A 26,458-nucleotide genomic window follows, 5' to 3' on the forward strand; every position below is an offset into this window, starting at 1 on the left:
CACGGAATGTGATCTCCCACCATGACGGTAGGCCAAACGAAGGACACGGAAGCGTCAGCTATGGTTTGTTTGTACTATGTTGTTGGTTGCAACGTTAGATCACACAATAGGGCAGGCAAGAAGCTGGAAAATGGGCTCTCTTTTCATCGTTTACCCTCCTGGAGGCAACGGGAGGGATTTAATGTATCTGATATTACTAAACGAAGACGTCAGGCTTGGATTGCAGTGGTCAGACTCGGACCGGCACCCAAGGCGAGTGCAACGAAAGCGAAAAAGAGCACCCATCAGAGGTAACCCCCGCCCTGAACCAAACGAATCACAGACCGGTACCGGTCCGTGGCCCGGGGGTTGCAGACTGCTGATTTACACCATGCTTGGAGCCCATAGCTTGTGAGCAGTGGTGCTACAACAATGCTAACATGTGCACAAGATATTTGGTATAACATGACTGGTACTTAAAAGAGTGGCTTCCAGTGCCTTTGCAAAACACTGGTTTGAACTTGCTTCAATATCATTAATGCAGCTGCTCTTCTGCACTACTACAACAACAACAACTTGATGCATGCTCAATCTTCAGGCAAGGAAATCGCAGAAATTTGATTCTGTTTATCTGGACATAGCGATTCCAGTTCTCTCATGTATCTCCTACTGAAATCTCTTCATCCTGATGAATAGAATCAACTTTCTGGGCCTACTTACAGAAGTGTGGACCAGCAAATCCAACAGCAGAAGAGCCAAACAATCTAGACGTACAAGATACTTTGGCATTGTGCCACTTTAAGACAATGACTGGCTAGGAAAAGTCTGTTTGGGAATGCATCATCGTTCCCCCACATAAGCTGGAAGAGGTGGCTGGGGAAAGAGAGATCTGGGTTCCTCTGCTTAGGCTGCTGCCCTCATGACCCTGACCTGGATAAGCAGAAGGATGGATGGTCTTTGCAAAATAAGTTTGTCCTTTTCTTTGTTTCTTCGTGTCCAGCCTCACATACAATTCAGTATAAGCCTTTTCCGTTTTACTTTGTCACCACTCACTTGCCATGTCTCCCAGTACTCCTGCCTACTTTCTTCATCTCCCTGACTATTCCACTTTTTCTTTGCTGACCTCTTCCTTTGAACACTTTGCTATATTTCCTTATTCCACAACCAGGTCTACCTGTCTGCTTTCCTTTGTCCAGAAAACACACTTTCTTGGATACACCTTCCCTGGCAGCTTCCCTCACCCAGTCATTTGGTAACTTTTCCCTACCACGCAGAGCCTGTCTCAACTTCTTCCTGAACTCCACCCAACATTCTTCCTTCTTCTTCCTACCTTCACGTGCTGCTTCTTGATTTCTTGAGTCATGCAACAGCAACAAGCAATGCCTCCTGGCTACATTTTCCTCCTCCTTTCCTAATCCTTTCAGATTCTGTATAAGATATAGCCTACCTTTGTGCACCTTGCTACACTCCTTTTTGTCACCCTTTGTTCCCCCTCCTTCTCGAAATATGTGTTCACCACAACAATTCCCCCCCCCCCCCCCCCAAAAAAAAAAAAAAAAAAAAATCCAGTACCATTCGGCCCTCTTATTGCTTTGATCTGTATCTTCATGCTGGAAGCGAGTATCAAACTGCCTTTACTTTCTCTGGCAACTGATTGTTTGGAATTCTGCAAAAGGTGGATAAAATGTAAGAGAAAAATTAAGAAAGACAGGGTCTTAAGAGGAAAAAATTAATAAAGTGAGATGAAGAAGGGGAAAGGGTACAAGAAGGAGGTGTGTAAGACTGAGTGAAAGAAGGTAGCAGTTTAGAGTGAATTAAATATATAACCCTATATGTAGGGCTGACAGGAGTTGATGCCTCACGCCACACTGAAACATGAATAAAGTCATGTGCTGTCTCTTTAAACTATGCACAGCGGACCACAGGATAGAGGAAGAGTAGAATCAAGTCTGCCCAAGAATAACAAACCATTTCCTGTCTCAACATTAAACATGTCAAAAGAGCTGCCAGTGATTGCCAGCGCAGATCTATGAAGCAAATAATAATGTAACTAATAACAGTGTTTAGAAATATAATTAATCACTGATTAACCTACCAAACCATTTTTTTCTCAGTCAAACAAGGGCCGTTGATGCCTTCAGACTGCTTTTTCTCTGATCAAACATTCAAAACCTTCATAATAATTGCTACTAGTTCTGTTTCTGTTACTATTGTATTCATAGTCATGTCGCTGTATCAAGAATGTTACAATTTGTGATTTCAGAGTCCACATATTCAACCTGTCTTAAACGTGTTTCCCACTTTTTAAGTTACATATGACTTTATGTTTTACTTGAAGTCGAAATGTCTTTTATTTTGAAAAGCGGACCTCGCCGGACGTCCTTCCAGGTTTAACAGCTACCTTGATACCAGCGGGAGAAAGCTACTTGCAAGCAGATACACAAAGAGAGAGTGGAAGGATCTGCAGCTATGGGAATCAAACTGTACTACACCACTGTTACTGCCTCGAGGACGGTGAGTCAAGCAGCCATAATTGACAACATGTACTGTTATATTTATGCTTTTAGCTCCGGTGGCAGCAGCTAACAGTCCAACAGACACACCCAGCACCCTATCAGTAGTAAGCTTCCTCCTGACTAACAGTGCAGCGGGCCTATGCCTAACTCACTGCCCCTTTATTGCATTATTGAAACGTCAGAGTTATTAGTGTGAAAGCTCGATAATCATTAAAGTTATCATTGGGAATTAAATTTAAACTTAAACGACCCGTAAAGACAAAGCAGGTTGCCTTATTCCACCTAGCTTCCCTTGCCTTAGTTGGAGAAAGGTGTTTTTATGAAGCAGCTTAGCTAGCAGGTTTATGCGTATAATTCTCCTTAAAGCGCTTACTTATTCTAATCAGTGAAATTCTCATAGTGTTATTGTGGTGCATGAGGAGTGGTTCATTGTAGCGAACACAAGTATCCGTTTCCTGTACAGAGAGAAGCGCACCAAACTACATTTAAAAATCTGGCAGCTGCTTGTTCTCGCTAATTTAAACCATAACGCTAAGGCCTGATATAAACAGAGTGTATCTAATACGTCAGCATGAATCTGATTTACTAAACGGCACATGTTTCGAAGGAATTTGGATTTTTATAAGCGGCACACCCAATCCTCTATCTTCTTGTTCCAGTTATTCTAGATCGACAGTTAGCCCGTAGGGAATCGGTAATAAAATACAAATGTTCTTTAAATGAGAGCTAGCTGGTATTTCACATGTATGCCGAAGTAACTAGTAGGAAGTCTAACGTTAATGCATCAAACCACTTTATGTTGTCATGTGTGTATTTGTTGTATGGTCAGTGCAGCAAATTCTTGGATTTTGTAATAGTTTGGTTCATAATTTTCCACAGAATATATAAAGAAGGACTAAATGGAACAAGGTGATGTTCAGACTATCTGCAGAAGTGTACAAACTGACATTGTACAACCTTTTTTTTTTTTTTTTATAACAATCATTTTGCAGGACTTTTTTTTTTTCTTTTTGAAGTTAGCTTGTACAGTGGAGTGGGACAAACATCTGGTATCTATTAGCTGTGAGGAAATGCACAGTGAAAAGGTTGTAACAGGCGTTCATTTTTAACTCTTGCATGTGCAGCATTGCTTCTAGCTACCTTCGTGGTGGCTGCGGTGTGCTACACCCGTCACTGTAGCATTTTTTTAACCTAACTTATTTAAAAAATGATGATGCAACATCGTAGTTATTTAATACTTGTCTATGTTTCACTTTTGCTTTTTTATATTAAGACTAATGCAATTCCTCAAAACATCTTATTATAATTTAACTGCATAAGTGTACAAAACATTTCTAGAATCACCTCAGTAGCTCAGACCTACATTATTATGTCAGTGTTTCCAGTCAGCTGCAGCACACATGAAACTTCTCATAATTCAGAGGTGCTTCCTAAAATTTTATGGAACAAATACGAGCAATTCCCCTTTTTTTTTCAGTTTAAGGAAATGAGACTGGGCTGTCTGTGTGTTGCCAGTTAGTGCTGTTTTTAGGTGTGGTTCCCCCCCCCCCCCCCCCCCCCCCACACACACACACACACACACACACACACACACACACACACACACACACTTCCTGAGTCACCCACAAGATAGCAGACTGTCTACTACATCTATTAATCATCACATTTGTGTAACATATGCAACATAAAGCTGCAGCTTTTTACTGGCAGAGCATCAAAAATGCCTTAAATCATATTCTTTTCTATTATAGTGTTGTTTCTTTTTTTTTCTTTTTCTTTTTTTTTTAAAAAGAAGAAAAAAGGGTCATGTTTTTTTCCCTTTTGGGAAAATAGCATTACCAGGTGTATCTGAACAGTCCTTCAGAGAATTTCAGCCTTCATCTGCCTCTTGTTTTATCACACACTGACTAAAACACTTATCAGCTTCACAGCTATCATGATTTTGCTCTGCTAAGCTCTTGGAAATGTAGTCGGTGAACAGTAGATTGGAAACTGTGGTGTCACATGTCACTGTCTGCAAATTAAACACAGATAAATGAGTTGTCTGCTTCCTGTTAATTGTATTTGGGTTGATTAAGATCCTAAAACCCTTGTTTTGGCCTTTTTGGGGGGGGCTTTATTTAATGCTAGGTGAAGTCTCAACAGGCAGAAGTGATACGAATCCTTGAAAGCAAAAGCATCCAGTACGAGCTCATCGACATCTCTGTGGGCGGGGAGCTCCGTGATGAAATGAGGAGCAAAGTGGGGGACCCGACGGCAGTCCCTCCCCAGCTTTTCAACGAACACCAGTACTGTGGGGTAAGGAAAACACACACACACAGACTCTTTGCTTATTCATACAGTGAAGTGCTGGTGCTGTCAACACAGTAATTGTTTGTCACAAGTTAAAAATGTGAAACCACGTTTTTGAAACTGAAATCTCAAATCTACTCCAGCATCCTGACACTTCACTCTCAAAGCCCTGTAAGCTGCCTGTGACAACTGAACATGTGTGAACACTTTTCAAAGTAAACTCCACCTGCAGGATGATTTAATCACGTGGTTGTTAAATGCATGTGTCCCTCAAATTTTCAGTATATCAGTAATCAATATATCATTAAATAGTTAACGCATGTGTCAGTTGTTAGTTAGCTGTCGCAGTCAAATTGCTAAATGCCTTCAAGGAGGTTTGTTGAAGAGCATTTTTGGGTTTTATTTTATTTTTCTCTCTTGAAAATTTGATATCAAAATTCCACAGTCACTGCTTCTCTACTAAGTTGTGCCAGTATTAAACTGGTTAATCATTATACGCTAAGGATATGTGTGTGCAAAACTGAATTAGCATAAAAGGATGCCTACGTTGGTGCTGCAGCAGTGGTTTCAAAATCTCTGTATTTCTATTTGAGATTTTTCTTGGTTACATTCAGAATCTTCTGTGCTGACAGCAGCTCCCGCTCTCTGCAAAAGGACCTGCAAACTCAGTCACCTTTAATGGCCACGTTAGGGAGAAGTTTGATTTTCAAAACTTCAGCAGAAAGTCCTCTTTAATTCTCAACATAACATAAATGGATCCAACAATAACTATAGAGGATAAAAAGGAACACGGTGGAGACGATACAAGAACTCTGTTACTTAATAACACGTAATAAACGATGCATTTAAAATATAAAAACTTTCGAATATATTTCAACAAAAAGTCTTGTGTTCTGACGTTCATTGTCATCCTCACAAATATCACATCAGGATGCAGGCGTACAGACACACACTCACATATTCTCACCAATAACGCAACGCTGAACTCATTGAAACAGTTGTTTTCCTTAACGGAGGTCAAGTTGTACAAAGTGAACAATACATTTACACGAGGCTCATGTGCTCTGCTTTTGATTTATCAGAGTGCTGCGTTACTTCCAGCAGTTGTGGGATTGTGCTGCTGCTGGTTTGTTGTTTTGTGTACTTATTAACACTGTTGGCATTTTCTTCCTCTCGACAGAACTATGAAATGTTTTCCGAGGCAGTGGAAGCGGATACAGTGGAACAGTTTCTGAAACTGGCGTGAGGATGACGGAGTACCTTAACCTCATTTCCCCACCCGCCTCGTGTCCTATCAGAGTCCTGTTGTCCAGTCTCTCTGTCTCTCTCTCTCTCTCACTCTGCACCACTAGCAGTGGCCACCCACTTTCAATGCCATAATGAAAAATGCCAAATATCATGAATACTACTAATCAGCAAAGACACATTCCCTGTAATGCACCATTATGCTTGAAATCAGTCTTACTTTCTTTTTATGTCCTTTTTTCTCTCCATTTGATTCCTCTCAGATCTTATTTTATCCATCTGACAGGCTAGTGTTAGTGCTCCTGGTCCATTAGGAATCAATGGGCTGTCTGAATATGCGGTAATTAGGTCGACTAATCTTGGCTGTGGCCAACTGATCGCTGGAGATTAAACTAATCCACTGGATGACAACATTTAACCCAGAATCTTCCTGATGTGGCAGGCAGACCAAGCACACCATCATCCATCAGTCTTAACTACTTTTTGGCATCTTATTCTGTAGCCTTCAGGTTCCCATGTTGCACATTACACCACACTGTTTGCACTTCATGTGGATGCAAATGTACAGCTAAGTAGCAAGGACTGAAGTCCCTCAATCCAATTAATTCAGAATTAGAGCAGCTAAAAGACAGATTTTAGGTGAAGCTGGTTTTTGAGAATTTTGGTCCATTGGTCTCCTTATGTAGGATGGGAGCTGACCTACTTAAAGGAACGGTGCCACCAGAAATCAAGTGTGTGTTCTTCACAATATTACAAATAAAAGCTAAAAATAATTAGCTTGTGTGCAATGCGTTAAAGCTACCGTCAAGTTTTTCTGCACCCAAAAATACATCGTTCTGTAAGTCTAATGCAACGACTTATACAAAGACAACTATTGATAACATTTTAAATGGTCCATTGTTTACATACATGTTTGCTAGCTTGTAGGCTTGTTTTTTGTCTGTCTGCACATGGCACTCTACTGCGACTAATGTCTGTTGGCGGGATTGTGTATGACAGTGTCCATCAGCACAGTGTAAACCAAAGGCAGTAGAATTGGTGGACATAGCTGCTGTGGTTTGTGAAAGTCTTTTATGAAGCCTCGAGATGAGTGAGCTCATGGCTTTACTGCAGTATTATTCCACAGAATTACATTTTACTTCCCTAAACCAAGAAAAATAAAACGCTGTGGGACGCCATCAAAGTAAACCTGCACGCTGCATTAAAAAAGCAATGTCTTTGGATTCTGGTCAAAAAACTATTTAAAAAAAAAAAGAAAAAAAAAAAAGGTTGATATCTTAACTGAACACCAAAGTATTACATATATATTTATGATTTATCTCCATTGGGCCAAACTTACTAAAAACTGGTTTACGCCTTAAAAAAAAAATTCAGTGGTCATACATTTCAATAAGCAGCTGCTTACGTTTCGCATCCAATAGAGTGGGATGAACAGATGTCTTTATGTTGCATTTGGTGCCAATCTGTAATACATTTTAGCTGGTGGATGCTCACTGCAGTGTTAGCACTTACCTGCCATCTTCTACATTTTTCCGTAGTGTTCCTGTTGAACTTGAAAGCTTCATTTCTGGCACTGAGGGCTGCTCTGTGTTCATCAACACGGGGCAGAAAGATGCAAAAGAAATTAGAAGAGAGTTAGAAAAAAACAAAAGATCTGAGTGATCTGGCTTTCAACCGCGTATCTTCTCATTCCGCCGTCTATTTCATCTTACGGTTTCATCTGAATAACCTGGCATGAAGATGCAGTAATGTGACTATGCACTGAAACCCTGCCTCATTCTGAACACAGATGTAAAGGTGCAAGCAGACATGTTTGTACCGACCTGAATTAATCTTACCAGCCTTAGGGAACACTCACCACATGGGAAAAATGAAGGCTTCACTTATCTGTGCTTTTTATGCATTCATGTTATTACGCTGATTATCATTAGTTTACTTATATTGATCATTCCATTTCTTTTTTCCCCCTGTTTAACTGAGAACAGCCCAGTTTCCCTGTCTCACTCATAGCACCCGTCAGTCCCCCTCGCTGTCATACTCGTATTGTTACGGTTTGGGATCACCAACGATGACGGCCTTCACACACAATGTTTGTGCACTGTTTTGTAAGTTGATGGTTGTGGATGTTTGCCTGTTATTGATGTATAATCACTATGAATCATGGTTCAGACATTCCACGTCTCTCTCTGAGCTCCTGCTTTGCTTTTGGACCAATTCCCCTTGGCCAAAAAAAGAGAAGAAAATAGGGAATAAAATGCTGTTGTCTTCCAAGAAGATTGTGAAAAGTGATTTATGGGTTAAAAAAAAATAAATGAATAAAATGGAGTTGAATCTACCTGTCTGGACTATTCTTATACACATCCCTATACGTATTATCTGTTTGAGTGAAAGAAGGTCATTTTAATTTGCAGATCAGTGCTTTATTAATTTTTAGGCATCTTCATGCATGACACTTAGTTTCTTATTCTCAGTTTAAATGCATAACCAGCTGCATTTGGGTAATTCTCGAAGAAATGGACAACACATAAGAAAGGTGAAGAGTGGAGACAGAGCTAAGACAAGTGACAAGGATGAGTGAGAAGGTTTACAAGACTGACCTGCTATGATTTATGGTTTGGAGATAGTGGCACTAATAGAAAGGAGGGGAGGTGGCAGATGTTAAGATTTCCATTGGGAGACACAGGATGAGAAATTAGTTTATTAAAGGGACAGTTTAGGTAGAGGAATTTGGAGAGAACCTAAGAGGAGTAAAGCTAAAATGCTTTGGACATGTGCAGAAGAAGGTAGAAGGATGTAGCTGGCAGGAGGGAAAGAAAGGAAGACAGCAAAGAAGATCTATGTACAGATAGGGTGAGACTAGAGGCAACTCCTAAAGGGAGAAGAGGAAGAAGGAGAAATTGGTAACATTAAAATTCACATTGAAGTTGGTATGTAGTATGATGTCGCTTGAGTGCAATGGCTCATTTGACAAAAGGCCAAAGAACCGATTGAAGACTTAGGAGGGCCAGGAAACCTATGACCCTTCTTTCAATCCAGGGGCTCGATGTGGACATTCTGGAGGACTATAAATACCCCGGAGTTCTCGCTGATAATAAAATGGACTGGGTTAAAAACGCCACTGCCCTCTACAGGAAGTCGTTTCTATTTTCTAAGGCGGCTGAGATCTTTCAGCATCTATCAGACAATGATCAGGATTTTTTATGAGTTTGTTGTGGCCAGTGCCATCCTCTATGCTGTTGCATGCTGGGGCAGCAGGTTGAGGGTCGCGGATGCCAACAGACTCAATAAACTGGCCCACAAGGTCACATGGTAAAGTGCTAGCATGACATGAACATTATCCATATTGGCATTGGGGTTGGTTTTTAATAATAAAAATTCAGAGTATAATTTCTTCATATCTTCATTGCGGCTCACATTTCTGTATTGTTCAACTTCTCAAAATCTGAAACGTGAAAACTAGTTAGTTCATTGTAAACTACCACGTTACAGTAAGCTAGCAAAAGTGGCAAAAGATCTACTGTATAAAAATAACTATTGAATGAACTGATGTTCGTATTTCCTTAAGATATTGTCTTAGAACAGCTAGAGAGTTTATTTTGAAAACCGACACCGGAAGTTTCGCTGTTAATTTGTTGTCGCTAAGTACTGAGCCAAAGAAGGAAGCTCAAACATTTGACAGGTAGCTGCTAAGGTAACGTGAATATTCGTTATTTGAAATGTATTAATGGCACTTCTGTAAAAGAAAATTAATTTGACTGAACTTATATGCGCATTACTCAGTGCTGTTTTTGTATGACCGTTGTAAGCAACACATTCATAGATTAGCTAGCTAAGCTAAGCTAGCTGAAAGCAGTGTGTTGACAGAATGTAGTTAAACGGGAGCCACAAACTTATAGAGACATATTAGCTTATGAAAAGCTCATTAAACCGGGACTTCTGTTTTATCTGATATCTTGTTTTCCTCTCTCTTTTCCTGCTAATTGTATCAGCTGACACATGTTAGCTCCAACTGCTTGGTGTTTGTTTCTATCACAGGTGTTAGCAGGTGTTAATATTGCTTTTGGGCAGAAGTGCATCCTTATTGTCATCGTTTCGTCCTATGGATGAGTCGCTTTACACAGCAGAGACACTAAGCAGGACTTTATCATTTAAACTCAGCAGATTTGTGTTGTTCTCCTAACCCTTGATAAAAAGGCTTTCATGGGAAACTTATTTAAAACCTGTTTACGATCTGCATAGATTTGTGTTACAGTTTAATTAATAAAAGACATCCTTTAGTTTGTCACTTTAACCTCCTAAGACCCGAACTCTTCCACAGCATGCATTTTTAATTTCTCTTTGATATTTGGGCTGATTGGGACCCGATGAATGTAAAAACAAAGAATTACCAGATTTATTTTTTTTTCCCCTGATTTTTGTTTCTAAGAAAATTGACAGCCACATATGAGGATATTCGTTTAAAATTTCGATGGAACAGTAGCAGTATAATGAGAGGACAATTGAGTATTTTGGTCTAAATAACCCAAAATGTGATGTCCACATATGTGGACGCCAGGTCCTAGGAGGTTAAGAGGCATGGCTTTCTATTTTTTTTTTTTTTTTTTTTTTTTTTTTGTAACTAGATATTTTTACTGTCAGAAATCTAATTACAAAACCAAAACAAAACACCACACACTTTTCTTCAACTGCAGATATATACGTATAGGTTCATAGTGTGTTGGACAAGGACACATTTTTGGAAGTTGCTGTCAAACTATGAAGTGCTTGTTATAAACTCTCTCTGTTTCCATTCATGAAAACAGATACCCACTCCAGATTGTTCTTGACTTGTTTAGATCATCTGAATTTGTTTTTCTTAACCATGGAAATATTTATGTCATCATCTGCAATATAGACAATTGGCTATTTTATTTATATAGCAAATTTCATTATACATAAACTCAATTTGCTTCACAAAGAAGGTAAAATAAACAAATGGTACTATACACAGACACACACATACACAGCTATTGAGTGCAAGTCTTTGTGAACAGAACAGTTTTGAGTATTTTAAAATGTTTGCACACATGTAATTGATCTCAGGTCAGCAGGCAGCTTGTCCCAAAGAAGAGGACCACAGTAACTGGAGGCTAAAACAACTGAGAGCTTTGTGGACTTTTGAACTTCACAAGTTTATGAAGGATTTTAAAGGTAATTCTATATTGCACTTAAAGCCAATGAATCCTTTAGTTGTCTTTTGGTGTCTTTTAGACTTTTAGTGTTGCTTTGCTGGCTTAGCAACACTGGTTTCTTTTTTTAAGAACTGCTGTGCCAGTTTGTGGTACAAAAAACCTTTTGCTGTATCTTGATAGTTTTATTTTATTTCAGCATGAAGGACAACTGTGAAACATATTCCATTTTACTTGTTCTTCCAAACTTTGTGTCACACCTTGAATAATACACACCTTGTTTCTTGTTGCTGTGTGTGTAGCAACCCTGTCCATGTCTCTCTCAATCTCTCTTTTTTCTTCTTAACATAAAAAGACTTTCAGCAGCAGCTTCTCTCTTCATCACAAGCTGTTTTGTGGCATCTCGGCTCTCTTCTTTCCCTCATCTTCTTTAAAGATGATTAGCGACAAACCCCCTCCCCTCTTTTTTGCTAGCATTTCCCAAATTGCTGTTCAGTATTGTAATATTGGAAATGTGCATTTATTAGTGATAGAACCAGTTAATGTTTCAGTTTGAAACATTAACTGGTTATTGTTGCCACTGTAAATTGAATTAAGATCATCTCTTTTAAATGCTTTTGTTTTTCGGTCTTATGCAGTCACATGTAAAGATGAGCGTCCCAGACTACATGCAGTGTGCTGAGGACCACCAGACAGTACTTGTGGTGGTCCAGCCGGTTGGTATCGTTCCCGAGGATCAGTTCTTCAAGATCTACAAGCGCATTGCCAGCGTGAGCCAGGTGAACATCAGGGACTCCCAGCGCATCCTCATTCGCTACCGCCACCACTACCTGCCTGAAAACAACGAGTGGGGTGACTTCCAGACACACCGCAAAGTGGTGGGCCTCATCTCCATCACGACATGTGCCACGTCCAAGGAGTGGCCCCAGACGGCCGAGCGCTTCCACGGCCAGAAGGAAGTGTACAGCTCCACGCTGTATGACTCGCGGTTACTGGTATTTGGGCTGAGTGGGGAAATTACCGAGCAGCAGCGCACGGACGTGGCCTTCTATCCCAGCTTTGAAGAGTGCTCTGATGTGGAGAAGAGAGTGGAGGACTTTGTGGAGTCCATATATATTGTCCTGGAGTCCAAGCGGCTTGACCGTGCCACAGATAAATCCGGTGACAAGATCCCCCTGCTCTGCGTGCCCTTTGAGAAGAAGGACTTTGTGGGTTTAGACACGGACAGCAGGTGAGTCGTTCTGTCATCGCAGTCACATTATTTTGCAGGTCGGTGGTGTTGTCTGTGTCAGGTTGCTTCTAACATGTCAGCCTCACCTGGTCAGAAATTGTCAAAAATCTGTCTTTTGATTTTTGCTGTGTTCATGTTTGTTTGTTTGTTTACCTTGCTTTATTTGTCTTTCTTCTTTTTTTTCTTTCATACTGTCCTGTGAGTTTATTATTGGGTGCAAAAAGGTGAGACATTAGACTCATTAGTTAATCCACATCTATCCCATCAGCTTTAGCTTTGCCCAAAAGAGCACTGCTGCTGTTCATTTGATGATGACTCCAAACCAAACTCATCACTCCTGCGCATTGTTCAGTCTATGGACCAACTGGGTGGAAATGGCTTAGTTGACATTATTGGCTTTGAATAACTGAATAATCAGAATTAAAGTAAGAGCACTTTGAATAAATAGTTTTTAAATGCAAGATAGTTCCTTCTTCCACAGGGAAAAGAATGAATCCTGAATGTACGGAAGTACTAATAAGCAGCACAACATTTTTGTTAATTTCACCAGTTACACACAGATTAATTCTACTTTCACAGTTGATTCTAAGAGAAGTTAAATAACCATGTTTCTAAGTATTTTCCCATTTACAAGAAATCCTAATTACTCCCATTATACCTGTCCTCCTGGCTCTGTGTGTAAACAAAATGAAGGACATCCATTCTTTTCTTCTAATGAGTTACTGTTATTGATGACAGACTACCTAATTCAAAGTATGACTTTAGTGCCGAGCAGCAGCGTTGCAGTGCAAGAGTTGTGACACATGAGAAGTTAAATTTAAGCACAAAAGTAACCTAGGTGGTGTTTTTCCTAGGAAATGTTAAAAGTAGAACCATAGATGGTATAAAAAGTGTACATAGCTGTTGTGACATCTCCAGGTGGTTTGCGATCTGTTATTTTGAAGCCTCCAGGTGAGCATTTCCACCAATTCCATCTTGGTTTAAAAAAACTTGAATATTACTAGAAAAGCTGTTTACTTTTTTCCAAAAATCCTTTTTTTGTTTTTGGCTGGAATCAGGGTACTTCACTGATAATGAATTACAGCAGTTATTGTACAGGCAGAACTCTAGACATTACAAGTTACAGCTCTTTGTTTAATGTGTTTAAGCCCAAAGTCTGGAGAGTAGCTAGTTCAAGTTCATTGATAATGTTGAAACACAGGCATAGGTTGATTTAATACGTTTTACAATTATAATGTCTCAAGCCCAAAATATAAATATATCTAATGCAGTCCAGTTGCTCATACAAACTTCTGATGGTGAACACTGATGTTAGTAAAACAATTTATTTGTCAGTGAGATCATTTTTTGTTTTTAGGCTTTGCAAAAACCATTCTTATTTAACAATCAGGCATCTTCATACTTGCAAATGGGATGGCCAAAGCATTAAAAACAAACGGGGTTCAAACTATTGAAGTCTGAATTCATGGGTCATGGATTGCACTAGACTGTACAAGTTTAACCAACAGGGTAGCCACAGTGTTTATGCATCCATGAAATTCATAGATATAAAATCAATAATGAATGAAAGTAAATGAGGAAAAAAAAGTCCTTGTTGTGTCAGCGTAATGAAACATAGACGAGACTTTATTTACAAGACCTGTGTAGTTTGATCCTAATTACAGTGAAAATGGCAAAACCTTTTTAACAAAAGATCCAATTAAAACCTATCAAATTTAAGAGTATTAAAATTCATAATGGGAAACTTTATTTCAATTGTACTTTGACACATCCTTCAATTATGTTGCTGATTTTGGCCTCATTAAATATATTGTTATTTTATATAATTTTAAAAAGTAATGGTAATATACAGTAGTATTAGTAAGTATAACTGATGATCAGATTTAGTTGATAAGCAAATACTGGAACATGTTTGGAACATACAGGAACATGGCAAGCGTGTCGCACTGAACCGATACTAAACTCAAATCTGCTTGTGATCCACAAATAGATCTGCCTGTTCTTTCTCCCAGGATGTCTGTGCCACAAACTCCCTTTTATTGCTTCTGGGAGGGTATGTCAGACACAGCAAGGAGCTGAGAAAATAAACTAGAAACATGGAGGATTCTTTTTTCTTTTTCTTTTTTGTCAGTTTGGTAAAATTTGTCAACATAACCCGACTGATGGGATTTTGGTGCATTTGCTTACTGAGATTTGGAATGTTTACATGTGTGTGAGTGAACTGCCTTCACAAAAGTGCTGTTTTTATTGTAATACCTCTTGTAGACATCTGAAACCTATGCTGTGCAAAGATGAAAAAAAAACAACAACAAGAAAGAACTTCATATTATAATGATTACAAAGGCGAAAACTAACAAAAACTAAACTAATATGAAACATTATCAATCCAAAAATCTAAACTGAAACAGGCAAACCCACCTTGCAAACTAACTGAATAGAAGGCAAAAACTCAAATTTAATATATAAGTAAAAACAAATGCAAAACATTAAAAAGTCTATTTCTTTATTGGTATTTAATGCTTGTACTTTTGGGGTTTTATAAATGCATTTTTAGATGGTAAACACCAGGGTAGTAATTTTATGTTAATATTGTACATTTGCGTGTGAGTGTGTATGTGTGAAAACCATTAGCTGAATATTGGTTACGGCTGATATCAGCAGTATTGACCTGTGTCCCTGTATCTGCAAATACTATGATATTTATGACATTTTATCACTGATTTTTAACTATTGTTTACGTCATAAGTGATAATATATATTATAAACAAGATTTCTTTGTTTCCCAGGCTTAAAATCTGAAATAAATGGATACAAAATATAATGCAAAATATAAAAAAAAATGTACCAAATAGTTATTTTAAAAAAAGGTGCTTTTAATACTGAAACATGAAGACACTGATGAAGGAGGAGCTGATAGTTTGGTCTCCTAAGCATTACATGTCATTGCTGCTGAAGTTCATCCCAGCTTTAGAGAGCATTTGGGAATAAGAAGGTGCTGTTTTGTGATCTGTCTGGCTGAATGGCACAGATCAGATCTCATCTCTTTATTCATGAGATCATGTGCTACATTCCAGCCTGGCACAGCAGCTCCTAAGACACGAATCAGATGAAAGTTTCCATAACTGCAGATCTAGTTTGATATGTTTTTTTTTAATTTTTTTTTTTATTACTAAGCAGTCTAGTTTCCTACCAGAAATAATTATCAGAGAGAAAACTGTTCACAAGCAGCCTGCTGAGCATTTGTATGAATATTTAAACTGCCCAAATGTGTGACACAGTTCTCCCAGAATAGCTGTTCCTGTAGATTTTTATATCCCTGCTTCTAGATGACACTCCTAAGAGAATTCTGCCCATGAATTCACTTCACCTGCTGATCCCTCATATTGTTTTCATACGACCTCCTGTTTTTCAGACGTCTCAAATGTCTTGCACAAGGCAGCTAAGTTCCCTGTGTGTCCTGGTAAAGTTGTTACCTCCTGTGTGTTCTTGTGCAAGGCTAAAGGCCAAGGGGTGGTAGGACAGCTCATACTCTGTCCTTGTCTTGTTGCTCTTTTGTTTTTGCTCTCCCTCCTAATATATCCTCATTGTAGAAGACTCCCCACCCCCTGCTGACATAGGAAATTACAACAGCATAAGTCAGAGTTGTTTTTTGTATTCAAACAAATCAATTGCCAAAAATCGAAACATTTATTCTAGATTGAATTGACACACTTGATCCACCCTGCTGTTGTCTGAAGAAGTTTTTTTCCTTCCTCTTTCTACTCGTTTCCCCTCAGGCATTATAAGAAACGATGTCAGGGACGGATGAGGAAGCACGTTGGGGACTTGTGTCTCCAGGCAGGCATGCTGCAGGACGCGCTGGTCCACTACCACATGGCTGTGGAGCTGCTCAGGGGAGTTAATGACTTCCTCTGGCTAGGTGGTAAGTTTGGGAGGAAGCAGACTTAATACTGCAGTTGTTGACGAGAGTAAATACTATAGCCTTTGCTCGCCTTACATGCAGATCTCAAAACTTTGAAGCAAATGATCATTAGTGCAAGCTGATCTGAGTGGTAGAGTGCTGTGTTTTTTTTTTTTTTTTTTTTTTTGTCTGCAGCTGCACTGGAGGGTTTATGCTCAGCCTCTGTCATATTCCACTACCCTGGAGGCACAGCGGGGAAGATGATGGGGCGCAAACAGAGTATCTCCCAGCCACTAGATGCAGGGAAACGCCACAGAGCAGGTGAGCACATCGCTCTGTAACCGTGCTGTCAAGCGCTGGCCTTGATGACTGTTTTCTATGTGTGAGTTGTAACTGAGTGAGAATATCTCTACTGATCAGCAGCGCAAACACTGCTAAGCTTTGCTTGCTCAAGAAAGCTGCTTACTTTGTGTGCAGAGTACCTCCTGAAACCTCCAAAGCTTTTCTCACCTAACCTGATGACTGCTAATTTACAGTTAACATCATTTATTCTGCCTGCCCTGTTATTAACTTGCTTTTAACTTGCTCTAATTTTAACACAGCTTTGTGTATACCTTAAGTTAACTGAATCTGTAGACCGTCTGCTAAACACAAAGACTATTAAAACGCATTTGTCTGAATGAATCTGAGGATTTGTGGATTTAGGATTGGAATATGATTTATTTTTTTCCCCCCCTAACAATTAATTTTCAGATAGTTTTAAGTATTTATAAACTACATAAGGCTGTACAACAACAACATTAAACGAATGATCAAATTAAAATAACTAAAAAAGGGAATTTCAGTGACAGTAAAAATGTAACAGCAAACAAATTAAAGCTAAATGTTCAGTAAAAAGGAATTCAGCTATGCACTAGGGCTGCACAGTTTTATTGAATTTGAATCTTGAACACGATTTTAGCTCTTAACAATTAAATAATTGTGATTGAGTACTACTAAAAATGTATGCTCCGCAAACAGAACGTAAAGCAAAATGGAATCGGAGAGCTCCCTAAATGAGCGTCTGAGTATTTGCCTGCCTGTTCCCTGCACTGTGCAGCTAGAAGTTTCCTGATTGTTGACTGGATGAGTAACACTGAATTAAAGACAAATGCACAAGAAAGTTCAAATATCTGGCACAGCAGAAGGCAAAGAGCTTGTCCTGCGAAGCAGAATATCATCTATTTGGCAATACTTTGTATTATTTAGTTCAAGTGATGTTAATCAAGAAGTATCTTAGTGTTTGTGCCACAACTAACTTACTCAAACACCTGAAAACACTTTACAAACTGCATGAAACCATTTCCAGAAACAGAGAGGGGTCTCATGTCGCTATGAGTTTTAGTCCCGTCCCTCTGAAAATATGTCTTTTAAATAAAAGGAATGTAATGCAATGTAAATGGCCTGTATTTGTATAGTGCTTTACTAGTCCCTAAGGACCCCAAAGTGCTTTACACATCCAGTCATTCACACATTCACACACTGGTGATGGCAGCTACATTGTAGCCACAGCCACCCTGGGGCGCACTGACAGAGGCGAGGCTGCCGGACACTGGCGCCACCGGGCCCTCTGACCACCACCAGTAGGTGAAGTGTCTTGCCTAAGGACACAATGACCAAGACTGTCTGAGCCGGGGCTCGAACCGGCAACCTTCTGATTACAAGGCGAACTCCCAACTCTTGAGCCACGATCGCCCGTAAGAATGAAAGTCGTACCCCGCGCTGATTTAATTTTGTGTTAAGTTTGGTGATGATTTTTTTTGTATGTATTTTTTTGTTGATAAGGTGGAATACATTTATTTTGACGCAAATAATTTCACACTACATTGGCGTTAATATGTTTTGTTTTTGGCAATAAAATGATTGATTAATCCTGAGAAATCATCAAAATGTCAATGTTGTAAGTAATCATGATTATCATTTTGAGCATAAGCGTGCGGCCCTGATATGTACAGTATGGCCCAGAATTATTCTAGGTTTTGTACTACTTACCGTAATTGTCGGGCTATAAGCCGCTACTTTTTGCACAAGCTTTGAACCCTGCGGCTTTTAGTCAGGTGCGGCTTTTCTATAGATTGTCCATGATTTTTGTGATATCGTAAGACGATTTGTTTTGTTTGTTCCGCTGTTGTACGGCACTACGTTGCCTGGCGGAAGGATCGGGGTTCAAGAGTGGTATGTTGGTCACATGTCCATCCGCCAGGCAACATAGTGCCGTACAAGTAGCGCGAAAAACAAACTTCAAAGTAGCGCTACGCGTTCAGCGGGAGTCGTGGATGACGAGCGGCGATAAACTTGCGAAAAGCAAGTTGTGCTCAACTCCACCGGTGGATTCTGACAGCGTGGAAAAGTGTGAAAACATCCACGATCACCAACGGATTTCGAAGGGCTGGACTGCTGCATGATGAAGAGGAGGACACCGCCACGGCCCTTCAGAGGGTGTTCGACTCCGACACTGACAATGACAATGAGGATTTCTTTGGTTTTGAAAGTGACAACGAAGGAAAGAAGCTGAGAGTGGATGACGAAGCCATCCTGATCCTGTTCGTATCCGACACTGGAGAAGAGGACTTTGGTGGTTTTAGAGCGCAGGAAGATGGTGGTGAATGACTGACTTTTCTTCTTGTTAAAGCCGTGTCACTGCACCTGAGCCTAAAAGGTAGTCCGAATCTATTTTTCTGGTGTGCTGTAGGTTATTGTTATGTACTACATTTGTTACTCATTTATGAAGCACAGCACATGTGCAAATATGTACCCATAACTTGTTTTTCAAAATATTAATAAAAGGGGTGTGTCTCCAAACAGCCATCTCTTTCCTGACAATTCCCTTTGTGCATATTCTCTTACATATGATGAGTCAACATTGAAACACCTGCGGCTTTTGGTCAGGTGCGGCTAATGTATGTACAAAACAGGATTTTCCCCTGATTTTAGCTTGTGCGGCTAATATTCAGGTGCGCTTTGTAGTCCGGGAAATACGGTAAATATTTTGTTTTCCGAATTTGTCAAAAGTAGAGTTCTTCTTTTCAGTTTTATTCAGATATATTTCTTCATTTTTTGAAGATGATCAGTTTGGGTTTATTGGTTGCATTAATAATAAGTTGAAGTTTGTTTTATTTTTATAGCACATTTCATTACAGCAGCAGCGTTGACCAAAGTTCTGTACAGAACTACAAAATAACTAGTACCAAATAACTTATAATATTAGCATCAAATAACTCTCACACTGTATTAAAAGCCAGTGAATACAGTTTGTTTGTTAAACAAACAGTTTGTTTATTGTGATGAGGAGAATGAAATGAAATGAGATTTTGAGCAGGTGTTGCGCTTCAAATGCAGCACTTTATGAAGGCATTATACTGCCTCCCTCCCTCAGTTACTTTTGCACCAGTGCCTCCTCATGTTTGCAGATTTTACACATTTGGCCTAATTCACAAAGAGTAAAATATACTATTTGTTTATTACTTTGTTAAGTTGTGTAAGTACACAACTTTTTTAGTACCGTTGCACATGCTCTGTTTCGCACATGGTTTTAATGAAATTTAATCAACCTCCATATAGTTACAACCACTTTGTATTACATATTATAAGTACTACTATGCATAAAATGTAACATGTATGGCGCTCTTATGTAGTTTAATATAGAGTTAAAATACTACTATAGTGTGTGTATAGCGGTGTAGTATATCAATGAGCCAGAGTGGCAGCAGCTGCAGCAGTGTAAATGTTTGGAAGCTTAACACAAAGCTTTATTCACCACACCTTATTGAGCTCAAAATTGCTTGTCATCACTTAATAGGATGTTGATTGGCCGATGAATGAGCAGTGTCAATAATACAGCTACATGCTCAGTGTTTCATGGCAAACCAGCAGCAGCCATTTTTGCAAATTGTTGGGACTAACACTGCTAACATTGCTCCCTGCATCATGGAGTGAATCTGCATTCTCTCTCTCTGTCTGTAGGGGCTCAGGAGGTTCTCATTGATCCAGGTATGGAATGTATAACCAACTTAGCTCTTCTGGACAACAATTTGCCTGCTTGCTTGTGATCACACGTGCCCTCGTTTGCATCTGTTTTTATATCACTCTTCATCCTTCACGGTCACCACCTTGATTTATATAGTTTGTTTCACAAATCACCCGATGTACTTCTCCCTCCTGTGACAGATGTTCTCCTCTGTTGGTTTGGTTTCACCATTTTTTTTTTTTTCTCCTCACAGCCTCACTTTCAGTCACCAGATCTTTAAATGACCTCTCTCAGTTGCTTCCATTCCTTATTTATTGACCCATTAATAATACCAGCATACATCTTACTCTTGATTATGAAAGAAAAATAATTGAAACCTATCAAAATGATTTAAAGAAATTGCTTACTAGAATATTTCTCTTTGAAGACTGTTGTTGCTCCAGCGGGGGGCAGTCAAACACCAGTCGTGCAGACTTCCTGCTTATTAAACGCTCACTGTTGCTGAATCTGTCACTATATTAGCAAATATTTTCTATTATATTTTGTGTATATTTGTATCTTCGCTAACTAAAAAATTACACAGTGTGTTGCACTGTACAATCATTGCCCCTTCATGATGCAAATATCATTTGGTCAGCATCACATCGTATACATTGTGACAGCATCACAGTCACACACACAGGTCAGTGTGTATTCTAATCAGATTTGGCTTAGAGAGGCCGTCTGCACTTTCATTTAAAGACTAACAGGTAAGTTTACCTGTGGCTGTGTTTATATCTTATTGTTAATTTTACCCCTTCATGTTTTAGTTCTTTTAAATCGGAAAAATGGGATAAATACATTTGGTTCATCACCCTGTGGGTTTTCAACAATATTTCAATCCATTACTGTAACGTGGTCTGTGTTATGTGATATATTTGAAAGTATTTGTGTTGACGGGGTGTCCAGTACTGTTCCTTCAAAGAGTTTTCTCTTCTTCCTTTGTTCACTCTGTTTCTCCTTCCTTTCCTTTAGTAGCAGACCAGAGTGATGCGCCGTCTTCTCTGTTTCTTTCCTGTACCAATCTTATGCTGTCCTGTTTTGACTGTAGGAGCCCTCACAACCAACGGCATTAGTGCGGACACCAGCACTGAGATTGGACGAGCAAAGAACTGCCTGAGTCCTGAGGACATTATCGAGAAGTACAAAGAGGCCATCTCCTACTATGGAAAGGTACTGCCCGAAGTGTACACGGCTGTTAAACCAGGTCCCAACCAGTGTGGTTGTTGTTGGGTTGGCTTGAGGATAATAATTATTTTGCTTGATTTTTAGTTGGATCTTAAACATGAACTATTTTAAAATTGCTGTACAGATGATTACAGTAAAGCTTAATTGTCATTCAAAATTTCCCAATGAATTCCTTAACAATATATTCAAACACTAACAGGCAGGCCATACATTTTCAATAAGAGTCTTCAGGGGACTAAACAAGGACAAGATGAGCTTCTTTCTAGCTGCTCCGTTTTTTTTTTTTTTTTTTTTTTTTTTTTTTTTTTTTTGTAAGCAGTTGCCACAGCTGATGGATCTGCAAATTTTTGTTTGGCACTGATCTTTATGCTGGACGCTCTTATTGATGCAACCCTCACAGGAATTTGTGTCTCCTTCTGCTCTCAGACCAGAGCACAGAAGCCCTGTGACAGTGATTAGTCCCATGCAAATCAGCATTTCTGTGATCTCTGCCTTTCTGTTGGATACTTCCGGAGGCTTCATGCCATTGATTCTGAAAGTCTGGAGAACATTTTGGGCCACGTGTTGTTTCCCAGCATGGAGGACGATGAGATTGACAGCACACATGGCGGCTTTTAGTGAGGAACGTAGAGGAACAGTTAATATATGACAGCCTATATTTAGTAACATAAGGTCAGTGTCATGCAACCAGGCACTTTTCCATCAATAGCTCATATAATCCTGTGATTTTCCACTGTACTTTTACAGTACTGCTAAGAATGATGTAATATTAGATTGTTGATATGTGGTTTTAACATCTTAAACTTGATGAACCCTACAGAAATGCCTACAGAATAGAGGAAAATTAGATTCCTAGCAGAGAGCCACAAATGCAGTAGGGAGGTCCTAAAGAGAGATTTTTAGCTATTGAAACAGCAAGACAAAGTACTAATGGCAGCCTTGTTCTTTAGATCAAAACACCCTCTGCAGATTAAGAGCATTTATTCTCCTTTAATTGTACATGATAAGCAGCAGGTCCTGCCTGGGGCTGCACTTGTTCTCCAAAGGTGCTTTAGTTTATCTTTATTGAGGCTGTTCTCTTGATATTAGACTTGGTAAAAATGAGATGAGTGACCATCTAGAGGTTTGTGCTAAGAAGCAGCGTTGGACACTTGGCAAGATAACCTCGTGTTTTATCCTGTGGTTTCACTGTATCAAACTACTTCGTCATGGTGCATTGTCATATGAGGATGAGTAAGGGGTCAGTGCATGCAAAACCACCACCTACTGCCTGAACTAAAACTTTTGTCTCCCCTCTGTTTTTTTTTCTTGCTGACTGCAGACATTTCTAAAGTTATTTCTTTGTTCTAGAGTTATAAAGCAACGTAATCCTAAAACAGAGAGCACTAAAGCCTTGTGCATGTTGATTTTATATGAAATTTGCAAGTCAGCCTGCAACTGCTTTGAATTCTGTTGTTTATCTGTTGTGTACTCTCTCTCAGCCAGTTTTAATGCCATCAGGCCTGCAGTGGAAAGAATAGGGCAAAAACTCTCTTACGTGCTGAAAGAATACATCTAACAGCTCGCTCATTTAATTAGTTATTATAGCAGGAGCTCCCAGTGCTGTAATGATTGGTTATTTACACTGATAAGTCCATTAGATTATGTGGTCAGCATATTTTTGCCAGATTTCCCTCCTGGTTTTATAGTTACTAGTATTTACATTAACTGATGCAGTTAATACTACAGCTACATACAGCGCTTTCCTGACAGTGCTGCTTGGCTGTAGTAGCTGTCATGTTGATGGTGTATATTACGAGTTTAACCTCATATTTTTCCTATCCTGTAGTTCTGTTATTGTTTGTGAAATGATCTGCTCTGTTGCCAGTAGACCAGTGCTTGTTTGTGATTGGTTACATGCTGCAAAACCTCAGTCTTAATTATGTGGTTAACCCTGGTTTAACTTACAGAGTTGATAAGCACCTTCTTGTGAATAGTGGTTAAGTGAAGGGTAATTGAAGCCAGATTAAAAAAGATATGCTGAGTATCCCGATCTTGCTTCATAGTACAAGCCGCAGAGCTCCAGGTTAATGGGTTGTGTTTTTGACTTGAATAGGGAATCAGATTAGAGAAAATAAAGGGTATTTTTAAATACAGCCATTCAGTCTTTAGACTAATGCTCACACAAAACCAAAAGCGCTGGTAAGCAGAAACGTAAGCGTCGTAAGCTGTGTAGTAATATTTATTGATTTCAGCAGGGGGCAGTATTTTATTTTGTTTGAGTTGTTAAGGACTTGTGCATGCTGACAGCAGCTGTTTGTTATTATTGCTATACTGAAGCTGCATGGGGGCAAGCATGGGGGCATGTGTAGATAGTAGGACTAGAAGCTTATTAGTCAGCAATAATGCACTCCTGCACACAGAAAAGTTATTGTACAGGTTCCATTTATAGCACAATGTACTTGGACCCTGTACAAAGTCACCAAGAATACTATTAAAGTATCTTTAATGCTTAGGGGAAGCCGAATAGGCTCATTATGCTTCCAAACTATTCAGAAGCAATCCTGCTCTTTATCTTCATTATTATAATTGCCTCTTTGCACTGACCTTCTTTCAGCCCTTTTACCTGTAACTAGTTCATTCAGAATTAAATTACATCTCAACACAGAGCCATTCAGATATTAATTGAATTTTAATAAGGAGACAATGAGGGTGGAAGTGGAAGGAAGTTGAGGGACGGTGAGGTTTGAGAAGAGAAGAAAAGAGGGGAAAAAGGGGGCAAACCAGCAGCAACTGCTCAGCTTTTTCAGCAGAAACTGAGTAATGGTTGGGAATTCCTGAACGTAGAACAATAGGAGATCCGAGTTATCACACTGCTCCATCTTCCCACATCCGCGTTGACTGATGAATACGGTCATATGTTAATGAGAGAACATTCTCCCTGATTATGTGGTGGATTGTAAAACTCAAGGCGACTCTGATCGACTGTTCATTATTCATTAACACCGAGCCTCCTCCTGCCCCTTGCTCCTCCTCTTATCTTTCGCAGTACAAGAACGCAGGTGTCATCGAGCTGGAGGCCTGTGTGAAAGCAGTCAGGGTGCTGGCTATTCAGAAGAGGGCCAGAGAGGCTTCCGATTTCCTGCAGAATGCCGTTTACATCAACCTGGGACAGGTACGCCATCTGACCGGGAAATAAAAGCTTTCCCAGCCGCACGGGATGATTAATATGTCCACTGGCTCTGTGGTGGACAGTTAAATCACAGGACCTTTAGCAAAAAGACACTCTAAAATGGGCCTTGCTTGCACCATATTGTGCCCTCGGAGTATGTTTTTTTGGTCTTAGCTCTTTATCATTAGATTAATACATTTATTTTTGTTTTTTGGGGTTTTTTGGGGTTTTTTTTTTTTTTTTTGCATTTGTCATTGAAATTTTCCTCCTGTGTCATTGTTATTATTGTTCAGTGTGATGAAAGTGTTCTTAACAATTTTTATTTAGCATCAAACTTCCAAAACCATTTAATGGAACAACTTTTTAAATGACGTGATTTTCTTTTCATTTGGTTGATGTTGGAAAGACATGTTAAAGTCACAGTGTGTAAAATCTCACCACTAGATGTCAGTAGATTGCAGTCAAATTTATCTAGTGTTCATATCCCTCCCATTTCTAGAGCACAATCCTAGCTATGGTGGCCCCTGTAGGACAATCACATTTTGGTCAGTCAGGAGGGATTAAAAATGTCAAATTTAGATGGCTCACATCTGTTATGAATTACAGCTGGCGTATTTGTGTATAGAAACGTTTTTATTCACAAAAATCTCCAAAAGTGGATTCTGTTCATCTGACGTAGCGTTTTGTGGGAGAAATCTTTTGGCACTTATCCAAGTGACTTCTTCAGTCTCAGCTGACTGCAGGTTTCCCCAATCTTATAAACAGGTTGTTGATCAATGGTCATGAGAATTTGTATAATTAAGATTAAGGAACTGATCTCCCAGCCCACTGTTCCTTCAGTGGGCTGGTTTCAGTCATTATGCAAATGTACTGTTTCTAAGGTTGGGGAAACCTGCAGTCAGCTGAGACTGAAGAAGTCACTTGGATGAGTGACGAAACGTTTCCCCCGCAAAACGCTACGTCCAGATGAACAGAATCAACTTTTGGAGATTTACTTTCCTGGATGATTGAGAATGCATCAAGATATTCACAAAAATGTTTTAACATGTTAAAAAAAATCTCAACACTAAGTGGTAAATCTTGAATAAAAAACCTGATATCTGTCAATTAAATAATAAATTTTTACCCCAGACTCGCTTCAAAAACTGCAGCACAGTTCTTCCATAGTGAGTGTAGGCTGTCAGTCACCTGTCGGTATGCTGGGTGTTCACGTCTATTTAATCTAGAGGAGGGTGTAAAACTGAAAGGAGTGATAGGAGTCGAGGAGTCAGTGAAGCTTACTTCCGTCTGGAAGTGATACTGAGTTGTTGAGGATAACCTGAACTCTTCTGTGGTTAAGCACTGCTGCCTTTGCAGCCATTAGCTGGTGTTAGTAAACTTTCTTTGAAGTGGATCTAAAATTGCTTGACTTGGATGCTTGGCAAATAAACAATGTGATGACTATAGTCAATGTGTTGATCATTTTTAGGACGCTTGCACCGTAACGTTAGCTGTCAAAATGTTATCTTATAGCCAGCTGCTGCTGTTTAGCCGCTTGTTGTCAGCTTTCTACAGACAGAACGATTTCATGAGTAGTTTCTTGACAATACGTAATTGTGACAATATCAGGAATAAATAGGGATCTTATATGCATGTTTTTGTCAGATAGATGACCTCAGATCAGGAGATGAGGCTCGAGGTAAAGAGGAAGAGCCAGAACTAAGGAAATGATGAGAAAGAGCTGACGAAAATATACGGGTAAC

At 39.4% G+C, this 26,458-nt stretch overlaps 2 protein-coding genes across 4 annotated transcripts in view; both read left to right on the forward strand.

Moving 5' to 3' along the window:
* The first annotated feature begins 2,337 nt into the window (after positions 1 to 2,337).
* On the forward strand, positions 2,338 to 8,367 carry sh3bgrl3 (SH3 domain binding glutamate-rich protein like 3). The gene is made up of 3 exons (XM_085396180.1): positions 2,338 to 2,493; positions 4,626 to 4,793; positions 5,968 to 8,367. The coding sequence occupies exons 1-3, from the start codon at positions 2,449 to 2,451 to the stop codon at positions 6,031 to 6,033; spliced, it is 279 nt and encodes a 92-aa protein (XP_085252306.1). The 5' UTR covers positions 2,338 to 2,448; the 3' UTR covers positions 6,034 to 8,367.
* Positions 8,368 to 9,642: 1,275 nt separating this feature from the next.
* The window catches only part of trappc9 (trafficking protein particle complex subunit 9), a 241,521-nt gene continuing 224,705 nt past the window's right edge, over positions 9,643 to 26,458 (forward strand). The window contains exons 1-8 of one of the 3 annotated variants that reach the window (XM_085395522.1): positions 9,643 to 9,723; positions 11,115 to 11,222; positions 11,839 to 12,431; positions 16,208 to 16,353; positions 16,528 to 16,653; positions 20,335 to 20,361; positions 21,429 to 21,550; positions 24,594 to 24,719. In XM_085395522.1, coding sequence (XP_085251648.1) covers positions 11,851 to 12,431; positions 16,208 to 16,353; positions 16,528 to 16,653; positions 20,335 to 20,361; positions 21,429 to 21,550; positions 24,594 to 24,719 — 1,128 coding nt within the window. In that variant the 5' untranslated portion in view covers positions 9,643 to 9,723; positions 11,115 to 11,222; positions 11,839 to 11,850. The remainder of the gene's footprint in view (positions 9,724 to 11,114; positions 11,223 to 11,838; positions 12,432 to 16,207; positions 16,354 to 16,527; positions 16,654 to 20,334; positions 20,362 to 21,428; positions 21,551 to 24,593; positions 24,720 to 26,458) is intronic. The other 2 variants (XM_085395523.1, XM_085395524.1) reach the window with 2 other exon arrangements.

The sequence above is a fragment of the Rhamphochromis longiceps genome, linkage group LG22 (genome assembly GCF_057381845.1).
Source record: "Rhamphochromis longiceps isolate RC_006_pf linkage group LG22, R_longiceps_female_GT1.1, whole genome shotgun sequence".
NCBI classification, from domain to species: Eukaryota; Metazoa; Chordata; class Actinopteri; order Cichliformes; family Cichlidae; genus Rhamphochromis; species Rhamphochromis longiceps.